Source organism: Cebus imitator, unplaced genomic scaffold, assembly GCF_001604975.1.
Source record: "Cebus imitator isolate Cc_AM_T3 unplaced genomic scaffold, Cebus_imitator-1.0 Scaffold824, whole genome shotgun sequence".
NCBI classification, from domain to species: domain Eukaryota; kingdom Metazoa; phylum Chordata; class Mammalia; order Primates; family Cebidae; genus Cebus; species Cebus imitator.
In genome coordinates, this window is record NW_016108139.1 from 30,013 (window position 1) to 52,743 (window position 22,731).

At 36.3% G+C, this 22,731-nt stretch overlaps 1 protein-coding gene and 1 pseudogene across 6 annotated transcripts in view; both read left to right on the plus strand.

Annotated features, from left to right (window-relative positions):
* LOC108297642 (transmembrane protein KIAA1109) overlaps positions 1-22,731 on the plus strand; it is a 147,235-nt gene that overhangs the window by 22,906 nt on the left and 101,598 nt on the right. For all 6 annotated transcript variants that reach the window (XM_017520307.2, XM_037735487.1, XM_037735486.1 and 3 more), the window contains 11 exons: positions 2,811-2,881; positions 3,656-3,829; positions 4,780-4,900; positions 5,915-6,061; positions 6,441-6,568; positions 6,893-7,092; positions 11,223-11,420; positions 12,069-12,280; positions 20,703-20,854; positions 21,317-21,467; positions 21,641-21,793. In XM_017520307.2, the coding sequence (XP_017375796.1) occupies positions 2,811-2,881; positions 3,656-3,829; positions 4,780-4,900; positions 5,915-6,061; positions 6,441-6,568; positions 6,893-7,092; positions 11,223-11,420; positions 12,069-12,280; positions 20,703-20,854; positions 21,317-21,467; positions 21,641-21,793 (1,707 nt within the window). The remainder of the gene's footprint in view (positions 1-2,810; positions 2,882-3,655; positions 3,830-4,779; positions 4,901-5,914; positions 6,062-6,440; positions 6,569-6,892; positions 7,093-11,222; positions 11,421-12,068; positions 12,281-20,702; positions 20,855-21,316; positions 21,468-21,640; positions 21,794-22,731) is intronic.
* LOC108297644 lies at positions 7,894-10,436 on the plus strand (annotated as a pseudogene).

The window sequence follows — 22,731 nt, forward strand, 5'->3', positions numbered from 1 at the left end:
GCCCTTTATTTCTTTTTCTTGCCTGATTGCTCTGGCTAGAACTTCTAATACTATATTGAATAGCAGTGGTGAGAGCTAGCATCCTTGTCTGGTGCCACATTTCAAGGGGAATGCTTCCAGTTTTTGCCCATTCAGTATGATATTGGCTGTTGGTTTGTCATAAATAGCTTTTATTATTTTGAGATACGTTCCATCGATACCTAGCTTATTGAGTGTTTTAAGCATAAAGGGCTGTTGAATTTTGTCAAAGGCCTTCTCTGCAGAGATAAACTTTCTGAAGCCATGGCGTTATGTCTTCAGACAGGTCACAAAGTTATTGATGAATATTAGAAATTTAAGTAAATTAAATTGAGGAGTGGTTTATGAGTTGATTGCCACTGCTTTAATCTAATCAACACATATTCTATGTCTGAATTATACTCTAAGATTAGGATCAAGTCTCTCTGAATTAATATTTTCTGTGTCTTAAAAATAAAATTTTGAGGCTGCTTTTATTAATGTTCTTTTTATTAATTCATAACTCCTTCCATGCAAAGCCTTCCTTGTCCACTTAGTTGACATTTGAGTTCTTACAATTCAGTATGAATATGATTATTGGGCATTTCTGTAATGTATTCTGAAAATGCATTACAGAATTTTTTAGGTAAACTAAAAATACCTCAAAATAAATTTAGTGGTTATAGCCAATATGAAATACCATACTTATTTGAAGTGTCTAAATGCTTATTTAATTATTCTTAATTCAGATATTATGTACTATTGTGTACAGGGCATTTGATGTACAGTGGTGAGGGAAATGGATATGGAGCTTGTGGTTTAGAGGTGGAAGACTGAGAATAGATAGATAGATAAATATACAATTACAAATTGAGAAGAGTCTATGATGATTAACTAAGGGGTGCTGGGTTAGAAAATAACAAGGGGTAGGGCTACCTAGATTGTATTGAGATGAAAAGCCTATCTGATGAGATAATATTTAAACTGAAATTTGAAGTATGCGGAGGAATTGAAGATAGGAGGACCTAGGTGCACTGCATTCCAGGCAGAGGCAACCGCCTTCCTACAGCCCTGAAGAGGGTACGAGGTCAGCATACCTGAGAAATAGTGAGTGGGGAGAGACTTGCTCATAATGAGGCTGGAGACCTAAAAAACGACCAGATCATTCAAAGCTTATAGACCATGGCATCGGGATTTTGAATTTTATTTTCATTGTTAACTCTTCAGGGTTTTAAGGAAATATGATATGATCTCATGTACTTTGATACTAAGTAGAATTGAATTGTCATTAAGCAAGAGAGGAATTGGGACGATCACTTAGGAGACTGTTGCAGTAGTCTGTGCAAAAAACAACCAGGGCTTGGACTTAAACTATTAGTTATGATGAGACATGATACATGGAGTTGAATTTTCTTATGGATTATGTAGGCACTTGAATAATATGCATTGAAGGAAAAAGAAACATTAGTGACAGTTACAACATTTTGTTTTTAAGATTGTGCTATTTTCTTATCTTGCCCAAAACCAATTGCCTGTGCTCAGGTTTCAAAATGTCCATTTTATTCCATGTGGAAATACGTTGGTATATGAATTTTCCAGTTCAAAACTGAATGATACTTATGCAGAATAGTACCTGAGAGGATGTAATTATTTCAGTATTTTAAATAAATCTTTCTAGTTTGATTAGGCAGTCAAATCTAGAGAAGATAGGTCAAGGAATTAATATCTTTAGCTTCAAAAATAGAACATAGGCTGTTATCAGAAAGACAAAAAATAACATGTATTGGCGAGGATGTAGAGAAAAGGGAATCCTTATGCACTGTTGGTGGAAGTGTAAATTAAATTAGTGTAGCCATTATGAAGAATAGTATGGAGATTCCTCAAAAAAATTAAAAATAGATTTCCATATGATCCAGCAATCCTACTACTGGATAATATTCAAAGGCAATTAATTCAGTTTATTAAAGAGATGTCTGTACTCCTATGTTAATTAAAACACTATTCAAAATAGCTAATATATGGAATCAACCTAAATGTTCATCAGTGAATGGACAGATAAAGAAAATGTGGCAGATATACACAATGGAATACTCTTTAGCCATAAAAAAAGAAGGAAATCCTGTCATTTGTGATAATATGGATGAATCTGGAGGGCATTATGTTAAGTGAAATAAGGCAATAAAAGACAAATACCTCATGATTTCACTCATGTGGAATCTAAGCAGGCTTATAGATGGAGAGAGTAGAATGATGGTTATCAGAGTAAAATGGCTGGGGTAATTGGGGTGGGGTGGGAAGAGTAACCTGGGAGGTAAGAAAGTTATTTTTCTCCATTAAGTCTAAATACTGACTAGCATTTATAAAGGTTCAATTTGGTTAGGTTCATTTGTTTATTTTCCTTTTCCTTGTTATCATTTATGGATATAAAATACAAGGCTAGTTATTCCTATAGTTTAATGTTTCTGTGGCTCTTTTTCCCCACTTAAAAGTTGTTTGTGCTAGGAGAAGACTAAAATTAGCTTGAGAAAAACCTCAATTTAAAAAGGAACTGTGGAGAAAAGACATTTGAAACACTTGCTTTTAAGTTTTAGTTGTAGTCTTTTACTCTCACAACCCTGCTCTGCCATTTGTTTGAATCAACAAAGTGCAACTGCCAATCGAATGTATTCTTTGATTTGCTCAATTTGTCTGTTAAACATTTATATCAAATATAACAAAATCATATTAGGTAATTCAGATATTTACATATATCAGTTGATATTATAAAATTAGAGAAATATTAAAAATCTAGACTATAGTATTTTATATTCTAGGTAATCAAGCAGGGGCTCACGGCTAATTCTTTGCTAGACCGAGGCATGCAACTTTCAGGATCAACTTCAAAGTAAGTAAAAATAACGTACTTTTAAAGGTATTCTTCCTTGATTATGAGATGGGTAGAGTTTATTCTGAGTAATAATCATACTTTATTTGAGTATGGACTTTATATTAAGAATAAATTACCAAAATAATTCAGCTCTTTGTCTGCCATGGTTTTGGCTACATTTATAAGTAGTCAGTAGCATTTGAATAATATGTATTCAACATGCTATAACTTGGCATATCAAAATTGGTGACTAATAAGAATTCAGTATCATGTTTTTCATAATTTAGAAAAGGAGCGTCAGGTAAATACATCAAAAAGTTTTCTCATTTGATGTATTAGCCATCTTTGATCAATTGGCATTTTAATACTTCTTTTGGCCTGTCTTTGAAGTCTTTAGGACATAAAATGTCAAGTCTAGGCCGAGGATGGGGTTCACACCTGCAGTCCCAGCACCTTGGGAGGCCATGGCTTGCAGATCAGTTGAGGCCAGGAATTTGAGACCAGCCTGGCCAACATGGCAAAACCTCATCTCTACTAAAAATACAAAAAAAATTAGCCAGGCATGGTGGCACACACCTGTAATCCCAGCTCCTTGGGAGGAGGAGGTTGCAGTGAGCCAAGATTGCACCCACTGCACTCCAGCCTAGGTGACAGAGTGAGACTCAAAAAAACGCAAGTCCAATTCCATAAAATTTTTAGTTATAATGAATACATTTGTTCACTATCTTAAGGAAGCCCCAACTTCTAATTCATGGTCTTTTTAATATATGATTTGTTTGTTAAATTGTATAGTACACCATATACTCCGTTGGATAAAAAACTCACTGATAACACAGATGATGAAACATTAACAGAAGAGTGGACCCTGGATCAACCAGTGTCCCAGACCAGGACAACAGCCATAGTTGAAGTAAAAGGAACTATTGATATCGTTTTGACTCCCCTGGTGGCTGAAGCTTTAGACAGGTATTGATTTTGTCTAAAAATACAATTATTGCTTTATACAGTGGTTACTCTGTGTGATATGATGAGTATATGTAATATGGTATGTTCATATAGAAGATTATTGATAATTACAGTTATATGTGATATATTATGTTCATATAGAGGATGATTGATAGCTGTTTTGATTGAATAAAAATGAAAATATCTATGTTTCAGTCAGTTATCATTTGCTACTTTCTCAGCCTAAATAATTACAGTCGTTCCTCCATATCTGTTGGATATTGGTTCCAGGACACCTATGGATACCAAAATCTACAGTTGCTCAAACCTGCAAGTTGGCCTTATGGAACCCGCAGATAAAATGCCAGCCTTCTGCATTGGTGTGTTCTACCTCCTGCAAATACTGTATTTTCAGTCTGCACCTGATTAAATATGTGGATTTGGAACCCACAGATATGGAGAACTGACTGTATATTCAAATTTATTGTTATACTGCAATAATATACATTATTATATGAAACTAACATGAATAAAAATGAGAATGAAACATAATGCAAGTGGTGTGGAAACAGTTGAGAAGAGAAAAGGGGTTCAGTGAAATGAGCTTTCATGAAAATCTTCCTTTTCCTGCAAAAGCACATAGTTTTCTTTGATAGTTTACACTGTTAAGATTCTTATGAGATATTGTATAAATGACAAACACAGGAATTCTTCTTCAGGAGTTTGTTAAAGGAGAGATCATTGCCCAATCTGGAACACTTCATCTTGGGGTGAGGGTGGTAATGGTAGGGATAACCTCAGAAATGTTTCCCTTGTATAATTTCTAAATATGTGGCTTAGACGTTCTCATTTCAATGTTGAACGATTGTTGTACATATTCAAATGGTTCTGCCTTTCATGATATGTTTACATAAGCTAAGTTGTAGGATTAGTGACATTTAAATATTTCATTTACTGTTTTTTTCCCTCAGATATATTGAAGCAATGGTTCATTGTGCTAGTACGCGACATCCAGCTGCAATTGTAGATGATCTTCATGCTAAAGTTCTCAGGGAAGCAGTCCAAAATAGCAAGACTACCTTCTCAGAAAATGTAAGAAGTTTTTAATTTACTGCACATAGCAAATTGAATATTTATCATGTGTATAGAATATTCAAACTTGAAAAACTCAAATGGATCAAAATTTTCGTTACAAGTTAAATCAGAATGTATGGACATGTTCTAAAAGACTTTAGATGTCATTGCCTCCATAAAAGATAGGACATATAACTGTACTGTGGATTGAACAGTAGTAAAAACATTTACTTAAAAATATATTAAATAGCTTTATTTGTTTCTTTTATTTCAGAAGCAGCTTAGTTCTAAGCCTTTTCTAAAGAGCTTTAGCCCTAAGTGAATGAATATTCTTTTGGACTGACACCTTGCTTTTCTAAGACAGCTGCTTATGTTTTGATTTTCCTCTATGATTAGATGACTCGTATCTTAATATTACTTTTGAGATTTTCCTCGTTCATTTCAGTGAATCAAGTCACTACCTCTCATTGTGTGATAGTCTATTTCCATTGTGGTTCTAGCCACGAGGCGAGTTTCTTAGCAGTCATATCCCAGTGCTCTTCCAGAGCTTCTCCATTTGATGTTCAAATTTATCTGTATTATATTTGGAGTAGGGACCAGAGAGAGGTAAAAGTGAGACTGATTATTTTAGTGAACTGTTTGTTTAACATATATTGACATTTCATGTGATTGAGTAGATGAGTGAAAAAAAGAAATTTGAAAATATTCCTAGCCAAAAACGGGCCAATTATCAGAAACCAAGTTTGCTGTAGAGTTTAGTGATCTTAAAAAATGCCTATAATTACTATATCACTTTTTCTTTTTCTCTGTAGGCTGATTTTACTTTAATATGTATTACTTTTCTCAACCCTGATGCTATCAGTCTATTTCCTAGATGATCAAAGGTTTGGATTTTAAGGTGGGATGTAAAACTAGGACACAGCTGGCACATAGATGGGCATAGAGGGGCAGAGTGAATAAGTGAGTTGCTGTTGTGGATGATGCAGAAGTTATGAAAAGCTTTTGAAATAATTTCACTTACGATCTTTTTAGTTATCTTCCAAACAAGATGTTAGAGGAACGAAAACTGAGCACCCTGCAATAGGAACGACTAACCAAGGACAAGCACAGAACAATCTTACAATTAAGCAAGATAATGTAACAATTAAAGGACTTCAGACTAATGTTAGCATACCAAAGGTAACCACTTAATATTTAAAACTGTTTTCCTGAAAGAGGAGAGCATTTTAATGGTGTTTGTGCTTTTTAGTTACCAACGTGAATAATGGTAGAACAGTGCATAATATTAAAAAATGTTTTATTCCTGTGATCTAATGTAGATTTAATGTAATCTAAATAGTTTAGTTAAGCAGAATATTAGGTAACAGTAGAATGTTCCACATCCATACAGTAAAAATTTAATTAGGATTATTTTATGAGAATCTGTATTCATAAACTTCGTCTTCACTGACAGATACATAGGTATTCCATTCTTAACAGTAGTTTTTCATTTTTATGCATATTTTATGTTTGTAATAACTTTTTACTTGTGAGTTCTGAAATTCTGTGTGTGTGTTAGGTAAACTTATGCTTGTTACAAGCCTCAGTGGAAGAATCTCCAACTACAGCTCCTAGTAGGAGTGTGACTCATGTTTCCCTAGTGGCATTGTGTTTTGACAGAATTGCTACACAAGTTCGTATGAACAGGTAAGAAAGATTTTATTATCTTGCTGGATGTAAAAGCAAGCCTTGGTCATCTTTTTAATACTTTTCTAAGAATGTAATGTTAAAACTCAAAACTGGTTTTGAAATTTCAAATATTAATTTATAGATTAGTAAAGTATGTCTTTAAAAATTTTTTACTGTTTCTATTCATAATATCTTTTAGTAAACATTGAAGAATTTTGTATTACTATTGGTAATAGTAGAGTGTTTTTTTTTTTTAAAAAAAGCGAACCTTTTAGCTAAATGTTTTCTCTGAACAGTATTATTTAAATGTTAAACATTTACTCTCTTTTTTTTTTCATAAAGAGGTGTGGTTGAAGAGACTTCAAACAATGCAGAACCTGGTAGAACATCAAATTTTGATAGGTATGTTCACGCCACAAAGATGCAACCTCAGTCATCTGGATCTCTCAGATCAAATGCTGGAGCAGAAAAAGGAAAAGAAATTGCAGCCAAGTTAAACATTCATCGAGTTCACGGGCAACTTAGGGGTCTTGATACAACAGGTAGGATTCTACAACAAATATGTTTTTCCTTGGCATATATAAATGTAAGATGATTTTGCAAAAGGGAATATGGTTTTTTCCTTTGAATATTGCTACAATTTGAGTATTCTACAAGAAAGAGAAAGATATTTCTCCCTATATTGAACACATGGTATTTAGCTACTTGTCACTCATATTCTGTACAGAATAGAAAATAAACTTTGATAGGAAAGTTAATTGGTATGACCCAAATTAGGAACTGCTTCTATCTCTCATGCTATTTGCTTGCTCATTATAGAACAGAGAGGACATGATCTTTATAGTCTTTCTTATTTCTTTAATCATTCTGTTCATAAAACAGTGTTAGAATTAATTGTAATATTAAAACCAGAGAGTCTGTAAAATATAGCAGCAATAAGGTGACACACATTTCTCTTGAAGTTACTAGTGAGGTAAAAGGAAAGTGGAGCTGTTTGTTATACGTCATTTTAATATTTGTGATTCTTATTTAGCACATTTTCTCATTTAGATGCTTAAATGATTTCAGAATGTCAGAGATTCAATTCAGAAAAAATTAGATTTGTTAATCGTATTTGAGATGATTGTTCTTTATGTGGGACAGGAGCCCAATCCTGAATAAACAAATGAATTCCTTGAGTTTGCTTACTGTATTTTATAGGTTCTGACATTTCCATGATTCTGGTCTGCATTTCTGGGCCTGTGTAACCATTTTTTCACTTTCTCAGGGCTTATTTTTTTCATCCCATGTGTGAGACTCAAAGCATTTGACCTGAGGTTTTCAAGGAACTTTTCATGACTGCCTAAGATCTGTCATCCTAAAACTGGTAAAAAAAAAAAATGTGGCTTGAGTGAAGAGACATTTATCTGCTCTGTAGCTTGCACTGGTAACCAGTTTGCACTTAGGTATTATACAGACCATAAGCAGTATCTTACATAATTTTGAAAGGCATTGTCATGAAGAAAAAACTCTCATCGAAGACAAAGCTCCTAATGAAATTCCAAGGTGGACATTTTGGTAAAAATGTGGCAAAAATGTAGATGTCTTTGCTTATATGTACATTCGGTATCTGCCTAAGGATACTTAATAACCTCATATTTATTACCCTCATAGGGAGGCAATCTCGGTGTCTGGTTGTGGTATTAGAGGCTTTTCATTGCACACTTTTTCATAATTTTTGGAACTTTGATACACTGAATAAGTATGAGATTAAAGACAAATACAAAAAAAACTAAATGAGAAAATTATAGGAAAATGTAGATGAATTACTCTCTGAAGAAGACTTTTTAATTATAAATGCAAAGAATGGCATTTCCATAGGATGGCGTATTATATAGCTCTTAAAATGATATTTTTGAAGGCTGCTGAGGCAGGTGCGGGTTGCAGCAGCGCTGCTCTGCGGGGCCAAGCTGGGCTGGCAGTACTGGCGCCTGGCGGTGAGGGTGGGCTCCTGAGTGGCCCCCGACCGAGGGCGGTGGAACTAGCGGCTGAGCCCAGGATGCTGGCAAGGCGGCGCAGCAGCTCCTCACTCATCCCAGATGTTGGTCATCTTTCTGAAGTAGACTCTCCATGGCCTGAACATTTTCCGAAAATCATTTTGAGCAAAATATCTGTTTAATAACAAGATAACCATATCAAGATGGTTGGAAAGATGAAGCAGAACTTACTATTGGCACATCTGGTGTTGTTCTGTGACCATGTTTTACTTGGACCAGCATGCCATGGAATGCCATCACCAGTTAGAGGAATGCAGCTAGCCAGTAGAATCAGAGAGCACAAGGGCCACCGTAAGAACTGCCCTGGACCTCAAAGCCAACAAGACCTTTGCCTATCACAAAGATATGCCTTTAATATTTATTGGAGGTGTGCCTTGGAGTGGAGCCACACTCATGAGGGCCATGCTGGATGCACATCCTGACATTCGCTATGGAGAGGAAACCAGGGTCACTCCCCGAATCGTGGCCCTGAAGCAGATGTGATTACGGTCAAGTAAAGAGAAGATCCGGCTGGATGAGGCTGGTGTTACTGATGAGGTGCTGGATTCTGCCATGCAAGCCATCTTACTAGAAATCATTATTAAGCATGAGGAGCCAGCCCCTTATTTATGTAATAAAGATCCTTTTGCCCTGAAATCCTTAACTTACCTTGCTAGGTTATTCCTCAATGCCAAATTTCTCCTGATGGTCCGAGATGGCTGGGCATCAGTACATTTGATGATTTCTCAAAAAGTTACTATAGCTGGATTTGACCTGAACAGCTACAGGGACTGCTTGACCAAGTGAAATCGTGCCATAGAGACCATGTATAACCAGTGTATGGAGGTTGGTTATAAAAAGTGCATGTTGGTTCACTACGAATAGCTTGTCTTACACCCTGAACAGTGGATGAGAACACTCTTAAAGTTCTTCCATATTCCCTGGAACTACTCGGTACTGCACCATGAAGAGATGATTGGGAAAGCTAGGGGAGTGTTTCTGTCAAAAGTGGAGAGATCTACAGACCAAGTCATCAAGCCAGTCAATGTAGGAGCTCTATCAAAATGGGTTGGGAAGATAGCACGAGATGTTTTGCAAGACATGGCAGTGATTGTTCCTATGCTTGCCAAACTTGGATATGACCCATATGCCAACCCATCTAACTACGGAAAACCTGATCCCAAAATTCTTGAAAACATTCGAAGCGTCTATAAGGGAGAATTCCAGCTACCTGACTTTCTTAAAGAAAAACCATACTGAGCAAGTGGAGTAGCAGAACCAGGAGCCTCTTCCGTACCTGAGGAAAGAAGGCTGCCTTTTCAGTGACGGGAAATTTCTAGGACTGGCTGCCCCCTTCCGAGCATCTGCACCTTGGCTGCATCTCCTCTTTGTCTCCTCTTCTTTTGCCAGTTTCCTCCCACTGAGAGGATGGAGGTGTCCACACACCTTTGGGCCTTGTGAGGGATCTGCCTTCTGAGTAAAGAGCTCTTGATACTGATTCCATGCACAACCCTGTGATACGGAGCCCAGAAGGGACGTGTTTCCTGTTAAAACTGCTCTTGTCCTCTTTTCTTACCAGATTACGAAGTTGGTGTTCAAGGGGAGGGTTTAAAAATGGGATCCTGTAAGCAGACTTGCACAGTTTCCTTTTGAAATAGGTTATCTGGTACATGTTCTAATGTTTTATGGAACACATGTGCCTGTTTAAATGTATTGATGCGGGTAATATTAAATAATTATTTAAATGATTCATTTGATTGTTTCTGAGAAGTTGGGAAATTACCATTATATGTTTACAACTTAATGACTTTTGTATTTTATTTTTCGAAATAAAAGCTTTCAATGTGAGGCAAAAAAAAAAAAAAAAAAAAATATGTTTTAAAAAATGTGAGAAAAAAAAAAAAAAAAAAAAGATATCTTTGAAAAACTTTTAATGAGCTCAGGAAATTATCATGGTTTACTGTTGCATGAAAAATGGGAACCAAAGCTGGGTTTGCAAAGTGATCTCTAAAGGGCTAGAAGGCAGTGTACTTTAAATATAGATAAGTTATCTTTGAATGGTAAATTTACATGTGTTTTTAATATTCTTTTTTTAAATCATTCATTAGTGATAATTAGAGAAAGAAATGAAAAAAGTAAGATAAAGTAAAACTTCTCCAAGGCACTCGGGATGTTAATTTCCATGGTGTATCTGTAAGCAATGGAACTGTGACAAGGTCTATGATAAATTGTAGTTATATAAAATATGTTAGTATAAAACAGTCTTTTAGTAAAAGCTATAATTTGCCTTGAAAATAATATTTTTCCTAAGGCTTGGCAATGAATTGAAATATTTTTTTATTTTGTGAGATGATGAAAGTATTTAAAACTACTATGAAGATTAACCATTTAGGACATCTTTAACTTTATATTTTTTAGAGTATCCTATTTTCATTCAGAAACAAATTCATACCACCTTTGAGCAACTTGTTAATCACGGAATCTTCTTCTTCTTAGGCAGCATTATTCTAAAAAATAGTTAATTTGTTTATCTTTCTATCTTTTTGACAGAGTACTAAGATATCTTAAAGGCAACCAGTGTGCCAGACGTCCAAATGTTTGTTTGTTTATGTAAGCTTATGTCTTTAAAAATGGCCATTTTGCTCTCTTGATAATAGACATTGGGACCTGTGCCATCACTGCTATTCCTTTTGAGAAGTCCAAAGTTTTATTTACTCTTGAAGAGTTGGATGAATTTACTTTTGTGGATGAAACTGATCAGCAAGCTGTTCCAGATGTAACTCGAATAGGTCCCAGCCAAGAAAAATGGGGATGGATAATGTTTGAATGTGGACTTGAAAATTTAACCATAAAAGGCAAGCATTTTTTGTTGAATTCTGCTTAAGTAGGGGACAAATTTGTCCTGTATTGTAGAAATGTTTTAAACAATCATGGCTTTCAGTAACCTGAATCAACATAATAAAGCGGGAAGTGTGGTATCTGGGATTATTTACCAGGGGTGAGTACCCCATACGGTTGCTTAATTATGTGATTTCAAAACTAGGTAGAGCTTGAACAAAACAATTTGTTATTCAGAAAAAGTTCCCAGATAAAATATAAAGCCACCCAATTTTTTGAAACTTTGCGTCTTTGAAAACTGGATTGTTGACTGGTAGGATTATGCCATGTAGAATGTAAAAATGTTAAATTCTTTAGTGAAAAATATCTACTTATATTTACTTTCCTATATATTATTGAGTAATATTTCAAAAAGGAAGGTTGAAATGTCCATAACACTTTTTTAGATTTAGTCATAGATAATATAGTAACTACTATAAGTAGTAGTAATTATATATACCTACAACTATTTACCTGATAATTCAATGTTACATTACTTTTATAGATAAGGGTAAACACTTGGTAAGAAAAAAATAGGCTTTATGAAATTTTATGCCAGATATTTTAGAGTACAGCATTAATACACTTATTGACTAATTATAATAAATACTTTTTTATTTTTATAGGAGGAAGACAGTCTGGTGCTGTTTTATATAACAGTTTTGGAATTATGGGTAAAGCTAGTGACACAGAAAGGGGTGGAGTGCTGACATCCAATAATTCTTCTGATTCTCCAACTGGCAGTGGCTATAATACTGATGTCTCTGATGATAATCTTCCATGTGACCGGACAAGCCCTTCCTCAGACTTAAATGGAAATTCTGTTTCAGATGAACAAGTCAGTGACTTTCTAATAATAATAATGATGCTTTAGAAAAATAACAAAACTACATTCGCAATTCAAAATTAGTTTCTGGAGTATATTTGCCTATCTTTTCCTGTTTTGGATTTATGATATCTGCTTAAATGTTAGTCAAAGTATGTTGGTGAATATACTACTAGAATAAAATTTCTGAAGTATATCATAGATATATTTATATCCATCATAGTCCTAGCATTATGCCTTGTTCATATTAGGTAATAAGTATTTGTTGGAATAATAAATTAATAAAATTTAAGAGAGGCCCACCTATAAGTTTTGGAGATTTTAGCAGAAGTCATTTTGGTATTAGTAGTATGTTATGTCAGTTCTAAATATTTTTGTCAGCATCTGCTTATTTCAGTTAGAGTTCTGATTAATACCTTATATGCAACTTATTTTTAATTTTTATTATGGTAGAATTACATGGGTGGTGTTGAGTACAGTAACAGCAACAACAAAAATATTCCAAATTTGGGGTTGAAGAAATGTGCCACGAAATGGTGACCTGGGGCAAGTTCCTTACCTTCTCCTAAGTTTCTTTACCGGTAACGGGAGTATGGTCTTGATATTGACCTTGCAGCATTGTGAAGATTGAAGCAGACAATACATATGAAGGGCTTAGCTCAGTACCTAGTACATAGTAAGAACTTAGTAACTGTTGTTCTTATGTATACATATATTTCAGATCACTATGAAAATTAGACCAATTGGAGAGGAAAAAGTTCCAAAGAAACCACCTTTTAATTAGGAAATCTAGTATGCTTATCTAGTAATCATGGGTATACTCGCCTTTACCCCCCAGATTCCTAGGGATTTATTTTTAAAACATTTGTTTTTATTTAATGTGTAATTTAATGAGTTTAATCACAGTTTTATTTGGAGGTCTTTGGAAATGTTTGGGAGATGGATTATCACTATAATTAAGGAAATTTAAAAATACAGTAGCCACTCACTGGACAAAAGAACTGGGAAGAACTTAGCCATTCTTTCCCTTTCCTTCACCTACTAAAATACTTGACAGAATTCATACATCTTTCTTGATATCTCAGATCCTGCTCTCCTTGCTGAAAGTCCTCCTTGAATTTGCTAACATTACTTTCTTTGGGTTCTCTGACTTTATTGGTCCATTTCCTTATGGAATTTTTTCATCTTCTTAAATGTGGTATTCTCCCCAGGTTCTGTTCTTGGCTCTTCTTCTTATTTGTCTACTCCCTGACAAACTTCATTTCCTAATTCATTCCATAATTTAATGACACTTCTCCTTCCCACTGGCCACATCTTTAGTACCAGCTCTTCACCTGAGCTGCAGAATTGTATCTAGTGGCCTTTTAGACATCATCATGTAGTACTTAGCAGAGTTGTGAAGGACCCTAGTTCCTGGACAATATTTCTAGACACACCCTGGGCCAGAAGGGAACCCACTGCATTGAAGGAAAGGACCCAGTCGTCGTTGAATCAATCACCTGCTGACTAAAGAGGTTTTGAGCCCTGAATAACCAGCAGCAGTACCCAGGTAGTACATCATGGGGCCTGGGTGGCACTCTTCGATGTGCTGGCTTTAGGTGCAGTCTAGCACATTCCTAGCTCTGGTGGCTATAGTGAGAGATTCATTCTGCGTGAGAAAAGCAAAGGGAAAAGTAAAGGGGACTTTGTTTTGCACCTTAGATGGCAGCAAAGCCACAGTGTGCACAGCACTAAGCAGGCTCTTGGGGTCCCTGATTCCTGGATGTGGCTCCTGGATGGCATTTCTGTGCCTGCCCTGGGTCAGCGGGGAGCCTGCTGTCCTGAAGAGTGAGGTTCAGGCCTGGCAGCATGCACCACAAGCTGACTGAACAGCCCTTGGGCCTTAAGTGAACATCAGTGGTAGTCTGACAGTATTCCCCATGGGCCTGTGATGGTGGTGGCCATGGGGTGAGTGCTCTCTGCCTGTGGAAAGGGAAGAGTGGGAAACTCTGTGTCTCGCGATATGAGTACCAGCTCAGCCATGGTAGAATAGAACACCAGGTAGATTTATAAGGTTTTTGTCTCCAGTTGTTGCCTCGAGGATAGCATCTCTGGACCTGCCCAGAGCCTGGGGAACTCACCACTCTGAGGGGAAAGACTCACACCTGACTGGTTTTTCCATTTGCTGATTGTAAAGCTCTAGGTCTGTGAACAAACATAGGTGGAAGCCAGGTAGTGGTTACAGCAGGTCCTGGGTGAGACTCAGTGCTCTCCTGGCTTCAGGTCTAACCCTAAACAGTTCCAGTGTTGGTAGCCACAGGGGTGCTTGTGTCACTGCTTCCCCAGCTCTAGGATGCTCAGCACACAGAGAGAGGGACTCTGGGAGAAAGTAAGGGAAGAGAATAAGAGCCTCTGCCTAGTAATCCAGAGAATGTTCTGGATTTTACCCAAGACCACCAAGGTGGTACCTCTGTAAGTTGCAAGAACAGTGTTACAGGGCTTGGAGTGCCCCCTAATGCAGTTATGACTGTGCTGACCAAAAACCAATAACACCAAAGTCCCTTTGAATACCTGAAGAGCCTTCCCAAGAAGGATGGGTACAAAGAAGCCCAGACCGTGAAGACAACAATAAACATCTAACTCTTCAATGCCCAGACATTGATGAGCATACAGCCAGCAAACTATGACCTCACCAAATGAATTAAATAAGGCACCAGGGACTAATCCCGGAAAAACAGGTATGTGACCTTTCAGACAAAATTCAAAATAACTGTGTTGAGGAAACTCAAAGAAATTCAAGGTAAAAGAAAGAAGGGATTCAGAATCTTATTAAATAAATTTCACAAATTTAAATAATTAAAAAGAATCAAGCAGAAATTCTGGAGCTGAAAAATGCAAGTGACACAGTGAAGAATGCATCAGAGTCTCTTGATAGCAAAACTGTTCAAGCAGAAGATAGAATTAGTGAGCTTGAAGACAGGCTGTTTGAAAATACACAGAGGAGACAAAAGGAAAAAGGAATGAAGCATGTCTACAGTATCTAGAAAATGGCCTCAAAAGGGCAAATCTAAGAGTTACTGACCCTAAAGAGAAGGTAGGGAAAGAGATGAGTAGAAAGTTTATTTCCCAAACATTGAGAAAGATACCAATATTCAAGTACAAGAAGGTATAGAATACCAAGCAGATTTAAACCAATTAAGACTACCTCAGGATATTTAATAATTAAACTCCCAAAGGTCAAGCATAAGGATCCTAAAAGCAGCAACAGAAAAGAAACATAACATACGATGGAGCTCTGGTACAACTGGCAGCAGACTTTTTAGTGGAAATCTTACAGGCCAGGAGAGAGTGGCATGACATATTTAAAGTGCTGAAGGAAAAACACTTTTAAAAGAGTAGAGTATCTGGCCAAAATAACCTTAAAACATGAAGGAGAAGTAAAGAATTTCCCAAACAAAAGCTGAGGGATTTCATCAACACTAGACGTGTCCTACAAGAAATGCTAAAGAGAGTTCTTTAATCTGAAAGAAAAGGATGTTAATGAGCAGTAAGAAATCATCTGAAGGCACAGAACTGACTGATAATAGTAAGTAGACAGAAAAACACAAAATGTTATAACCCTGTAACTGCCGTGTAAACTACTCTTAAGTAGAAAGAGTAAAAGATGAACCCAAAATAACTACAACTTTTAAAGACGTAGTGCAATAAGATAAATAGAAACAATAAAAAAGTTAAACAGTAGAGATGAAGTTAAAGTATAGAATTTTTTTTGAATTTTTTTTTTTATTATACTTTAACTTCTGGGGTACATGTACAGAACATGCAGGTTTGTTATATAGGTATACAGGTGCCATGGTGGTTTGCTGCATCCATCACCCTATCATCTACATTAGGTATTTCTCCTAATGCTATCCCTCCCCTATCCCCCAACCCCTTACTATCCGCCCCCGGCCTCCCACCCCCTGCTAGGCCCCAGTGTGTGATGTTGCCCTCCCTGTGTCCATGTGTTCTCATTGTTGAGTAGCCGCTTATGAGTGAGAACATGTGGTGTTTGGTTTTCAGTTCTTGTGTCAGTTTGCTGAGAATGATGGTTTCCAGCTTTATCCATGTCCCTGGAAAGGACATGAACTCATGCTTTTTGATGGCTGCATAGTATTCCATGGTGTTTATGTGCCACATTTTCTTTATCCAGTCTCTAATTGATGGGCACTTGGGTTTGTTCCAGGTCTTTGCTATTGTGAATAGTACTGCAGTGGCTTCATCCCTGGGATGCAAGGCTGGTTCAGCATGCACAAATCTATAAACATAATCCATCACATAAACAGAACCAAAGATAAAAACCACATGAAAGTATAGCAAATACTGTCTTATAAACCATTATTTTAAGATAACAACTTAGCACTGCTTGCATAAACAAACAAGCAAAAAGAAAACTAATAAAAATTCTAATCATAATGATATCCCTCCCCCAGGCCCCCACCCCCTGCTATCCCTTCCTTTGCCCCTACCCTCTGACAGGCCCCATTGTGTCATGTTCCCCTCCCAGTGTCCATGTGTTCTCATTGTTCAATACCCACTTGTAAGTGAGAACATGTGGTGTTTGGCTTTCTGTTCTTGTGTCGGTTTGCTGAGAATGATGGTTTCCAGCTTTATCCATGTTCCTGTAAAGGACGTGAACTTGTGTACACTGTTGGTGGGAATGTAGTTTAACCCCTGTGGAGAACAGTTGGAAGTTTCCTCAAAAACTAAAAATACAGCTACCCACAATCCAGCAATCTCATTGCTGGGTGCATACCCCAAAGAAGGAAATCAGTATATTGAAGAGATAGCTGTTTTTACATGTTTATTACAGCACTGTTCACCACAACCAACATTTGGAAGCAGCCATCAACAGACTCGTGGGTAAAGAGAACGTGGCCCATATACACAATGGATTACTATCCAGCCATAAAAAAGAATGAATTCATTTTGTCATTTGCCACAAAATGAATGGAACTGGATGTCATTACGTTGAGTGAATAAGCCAAGCACAGAAAGACAAACTTCACATGTTCTCACTTATTTGTGTGGGCTAAAAATAAAAACCCTTGAATTCATGGAGATCGAGAGTAGAAGCATAGTTACCAGAGGCTTGCAATGTTAGTATGTGTTGCGGAGCTGGGAGGAAGTTGGAGATGGTTAATGGTGCAAAATAGTTAGAAAGAATAAGATGTATATGCTGGCACAAGAGGGTGATTATAGTAAAAAATTTAATTGCATATTTAAAAATAAGTATAAGAGTATAATTGGTTTATTTATAGCAAAGGATAATTGCTTCAGGTGATGGATACCCCATTTACCCTGATATGATTATTAAACATTGCTTGCCTGTATCAAAATATCTCATGTAACCCATAAATATATACACCTGTGTATGAAAAGAAATTAAAAATAATTAAAAATAAGTAAATTACAAGTCTTTTATGATAAATCTTCAATTTGTCTTTGAAGTTTCTAAATATATGACAGCATTTTTATAAAGTATCAATTGATAGTGTTTTGACATATCCTTTTTTATCAAGAAATTATGTAACAAGGCAATGTGGTGGTGTGACACATGTTTAGGATTTGAAATAAAAAGAAAAAAACTTGTTTATACTCGTAAAAAATTGTGTTTCTTACCTTCTTGCATTCTGAAGAGTGGTGGCTACACATTTCACAATTATTCCTACATCTCAATACAGATTGGGAATACTAGCATATTAAATAAGGACTTTAAACATAATCCATCACATAAACAGAACCAATGACAAAAACCACATGATTATCTCAATCGATGCAGAAAAGGCCTTCGACAAAAATCAACAGCCCTTCATGCTAAAAACTCTCAATAAACTAGGTATTGATGGAATGTATCTCAAAATAAGAGCTATTTATGACAAACCCACAGCCAATATCATACTGAAGGGGCAAAAACTGGAAGCATTCCTTTTGAAAACTGTCATAAGACAAGGATGCCCTATCTTGCCACTTTTATTCAACATAATATTAAAAATTCTGGCCAGGGCAGTCAGGCAAAAGAAAGAAATAAAGGATATTCAATTAGGAAAAGAGAAAGTCAAATTGTCTTTGTTTGCAGATGACCTAATTATATATTTTGAAGACCCCATCGTCTCAGTCCAAAATCTCCTTAAGCTGATAAGCAACTTCAGCAGAGTCTCAGGATACAAAATCAATGTGCAAAAATCACAAGCATTCCTATATACCAATAACAGACAGAACCAAATCATGAGTGAACTCCCATTCACAATGGCTACAAAGAGAATAAAATACCTAGGAATACAACTTACTAGGGATGTGAAGGACCTCTTCAAGGACAACTACAAAAAACTGCTCAAGGAAATAAGAGAGGACACAAACAAATGGAAAAACATTCCTTGCTTGTGGTTAGGAAGAATCAGTATTGTGAAAATGGCCATACTGCCCAAAGTAATTTATAGATTCAGTGCTATCCCCATCAAGCTACCATTGACTTTCTTCTAAAGTAGAATTAGAAAAAGTACTTTAAATTTCATATGTAACCAAAAAAGAGTCTGCATAGTCAAGACAATCCTAAGCAAGAAGAACAAAGCTGGAGGCACCATGTTAGCTGACTTCCAACTATAACACAAGGTTACAGTAACAAAAACAGCATGGTACTGGTACCAAAACAGATATATAGACCCGTGGAACAGAACAGAGGCCTCAGAAATAATGCCACACATCTACAATGATCTGATCTCTGACAAACCAGACAAAAACAAGCAATGGGGAAAGGATTCCCTATTTAATAAATGGTGTTGGGAAAACTGGCTAGCCATATGAAGAAAGTTGAAACTGCATCCCTTCCTTACACCTTATACAAAAATTAGGTTGGATTAAAGACTTAAACAGAAGACATAAATCATAAAAAACCTGGGCAATACCATTCAGGACATAGGCATGGGCAAAAACTTCATGACTAAAACACCAAAGCAATGGCAACAAAAGCCGAAATAGACATATGGAATCTAATTAAAGAGCTCTGCACAGCAACAGAAACCATCATCAGAGTGAAAAAGCAATCTAGAGAATGGGAGAAAATTTTTGCAATCTATCCATCTGGCAAAGGGCTAATATCCAGAATCTACAAAGAACTTAAACAGATCTACAAGAAAAAAAAAATTCAAAAGTGGGCAAAGTACACTTTTCAAAAAAAGACATTTATGCAGCCAACAAACATGGAAAAAAGCTCATCATCATTGGTAATTAGAGAAATGGAAATCAAAACCACAATGAGATACCATCATGTGCCAGTTAAAATGCTGATCATTAAAAAGTCAGGAAATAACAGATGCTGGAGAGGATGTGGAGAAATAGGAACACTTTTACCCTGTTGGTGGGACTATAAATTAGTTCAACCATTGTGGAAGACAGTTCGGCAATTTCTCAAGGATCTAGAACTAGAAATTTGATCCCAAATCCCATTACTGGGTATATACCCAAAGGATTACAAATCATTCTACTATAAAGACACATGCACATGTATGTTTATTGTGGCAGTGTTCACAATAGCAAAGACTTGGAACCAACCCAAATGCCCGTCAGTGATAGACTGAATAAAGAAAATGTGGCGCATATACACCATGGAATACTATGCAGCCATCAAAAAGGATGAGTTCATGTTCTTTCCAGGTACATGGATGAATCTGGAAACCATCATTCTCAGCAAACTAATATAAGAACAGAAAACCAAACACTGTATGTTCTCACTCATAAGTGAGAGTTGAACAATGAGAACACACAGACACAGGGAGGGGAACATCACACACCAGGGCCTGTTGGGGGCCTGGGGGGCTGGGGAGGGGATAGCATTAGGAGAAATACCTAATGTAGATGACAGGTTGATGAGTGCAGCAAACCACCATGGCACCCATGTACCTATGTAACAAACCTGCACATTCTGCATATGTATCCCAGAACTTAAAGTATAATAAAAAATAAAAAATAAAATTTTAAAGTGTTATTTATTTGAACATGCACTACATTAGTATTTTTTATTGCGCTTTATTTGGAAGTTTGAAATATTCTAGTAAAATGGAATGGAAAGCAGATTGCAGTAGGAAGCAGAAGTCCTTAGTTCTGTTACCTGTGTTCCAATTTAATAGTTATCCAAGCCCCAGGAAATTGCAGATCTTTCTCTCACTGTCTTTACCTTGACAAATTAACACTCAAGATCCCTAAACAAATGTGATTAAATGAAGTGATCAGTTGAAGCCTTTTAGTTCTTAGACCTTTGATTGTGCTGAGCAAGCTTTACGTTACTTGTTTGATGTAAGGGTATTAATCTGTAGAACTTGCTTTGATGAAAAGGTTTTACACTTAAAACATTAGCCTCTGTGTTAGTGGTTTTAAGGTGCTGTATGTTAGTAAGTTTTTGGCATTCTATTTTATATAGGATGAAGGAGTCGAATCTGATGATTTGAAAAAAGATCTCCCTCTGATGCCTCCTCCTCCGGATTCATGTAGCATGAAGTTGACCATTAAAGAAATTTGGTTTAGTTTTGCAGCTCCCACCAATGTGAGATCTCACACCCATGTATTTTCTAGGTAAAGAGTTTTTAAAGTACAGTATTATCCCTTGATATTTCTTTATTTAAAATAGCATACAATTCTGTTTTATATTTTTTAAAATTACTTTTCTGGTATATATAGTATTAAGGTTGCTACTTTTTCATCATTCTTACTTCATATGTTCTGTAGACATCATTCTCACCTTGTTTGACCCGATTTCTTTCATAGTACTTTAGCTTTATTTTTACATGTTCTCCTGCCTTAGACTTAGGTTTACTCTTTTTTATCTCCGACAGGCTTGTTTTTTCTTTCTTTTCTATTGTCTTTTTTTTTTTTTTTTTACATTTTTTTTTTTTTTTTTTTTATTTATCAGAACTCAAAAAGATAAGAAAGTAATTCTGTCTGAGTAAAACAGCCACCAAGCACAGTAGGTGTCAGAGATTATTTGAAATACAAATTTTGACCCTTGTTTTTATAATTTTTTATTTGTGTTAAAAGGCAGCTGAACCTTTTAAGCACTGCAACGCCAGCTGTTGGTGCATGGCTTGTTCCTATTGACCAACTCAAGTCATCTTTAAACAAATTGGAAACTGAGGGAACCTTGAGAATTTGTGCTGTTATGGGATGCATAATGACAGAAGCATTAGAGGTATGTCTTTAAGTAATGTAAGGTATACAAACACCAGTATTGAAAATGACCCCTTATTGTTAATTGCTGTTGGAAAATATCAGACTTACAAGTTCTTAATTACTGAATTATCTTTCATTTGTAGGCTCTTTCATACCTGTCACTCTAAATCTATTGTTGTTGTTTGATTTTAGAATAAAAGTGTACATTTTCCCCTAAGAAGTAAATACAACAGACTGACAAAAGTTGCTCGCTTTCTCCAAGAAAATCCTTCATGTTTGCTATGTAATATACTACACCACTATCTGCACCAGGCAAATTACTCCATCATTGATGATGCTACAATGGTAAGTTAATGAAACTATATTAGTTTGAAGGAGGCTTCTATTCTGTTGGTGGACCACTGATAAATACACAGGGTTTGAGATGTATGTGGGAATGGTTAGAAATACAGGTCTAAGGGCTGGGTGTGGTGGTTCACGCCTGTAATCCCAGCACTTTGGGAGGCCAAGGTGGGTAGATCACCTGAGGCCAAGAGTTCAAGGCCAGTGTGGCCAACATGACAAAACCCTGTTTCTACTAAAGATACAAAAAATTAGCCAGGCATGGTGCTGGGCACCTGGAATCCCAGCTACTGGGGAAGCTGAGGCAGGAGAGTCTCTTGAACCTGGGAGGTAGAGGCTGTGGTGAGCCTAGATTGCACCATTGTATTCCAGGTTGGGCAACAAGAGCGAAACTCTGTATCCAAAAAAAAAAAAAAAAAAAAGAAATTGTTCTACCAGATGCTAAAATGTAATATTAAGATAAACTGTGTACTGACCATAAAATTGATCAAAAAAAAAAAAAAAAAAGACATGTTTATAGGCAAGAGTGTGTTCATATTCACGATCTGGGAGTTGCCAGCATGAAGGTGTTAGTAGAAGCTGTAGACATGGATGAGATTTCTAGGAATGCTGTGTTGAGTAAGAAACTGCTCAGGGATGGAATCCTGAAGAATGCCAAAATTAAAGGGAGTGTAGGTGGTTGGAAAGGGGTACACAGAGTGATGAAAAAGGAAAGACAGTGGTAGGAGAACCAGGAGAGAGTGCTGCCATGGAAGCTAATTTTATAAAGAGTTTTTAAGCAAGAGAATAATTACCAGAGCCAAATTTCACATACAGTTTGATGAAACAGGGACTAATTGATGATTGAGGGGAGAATATATTACTGCACAAAATAAATACAATCCATCTCAGCCTCTAGAAAAGCAAATAACACATCATGATTAGAGTTTTAGAACTTTTAG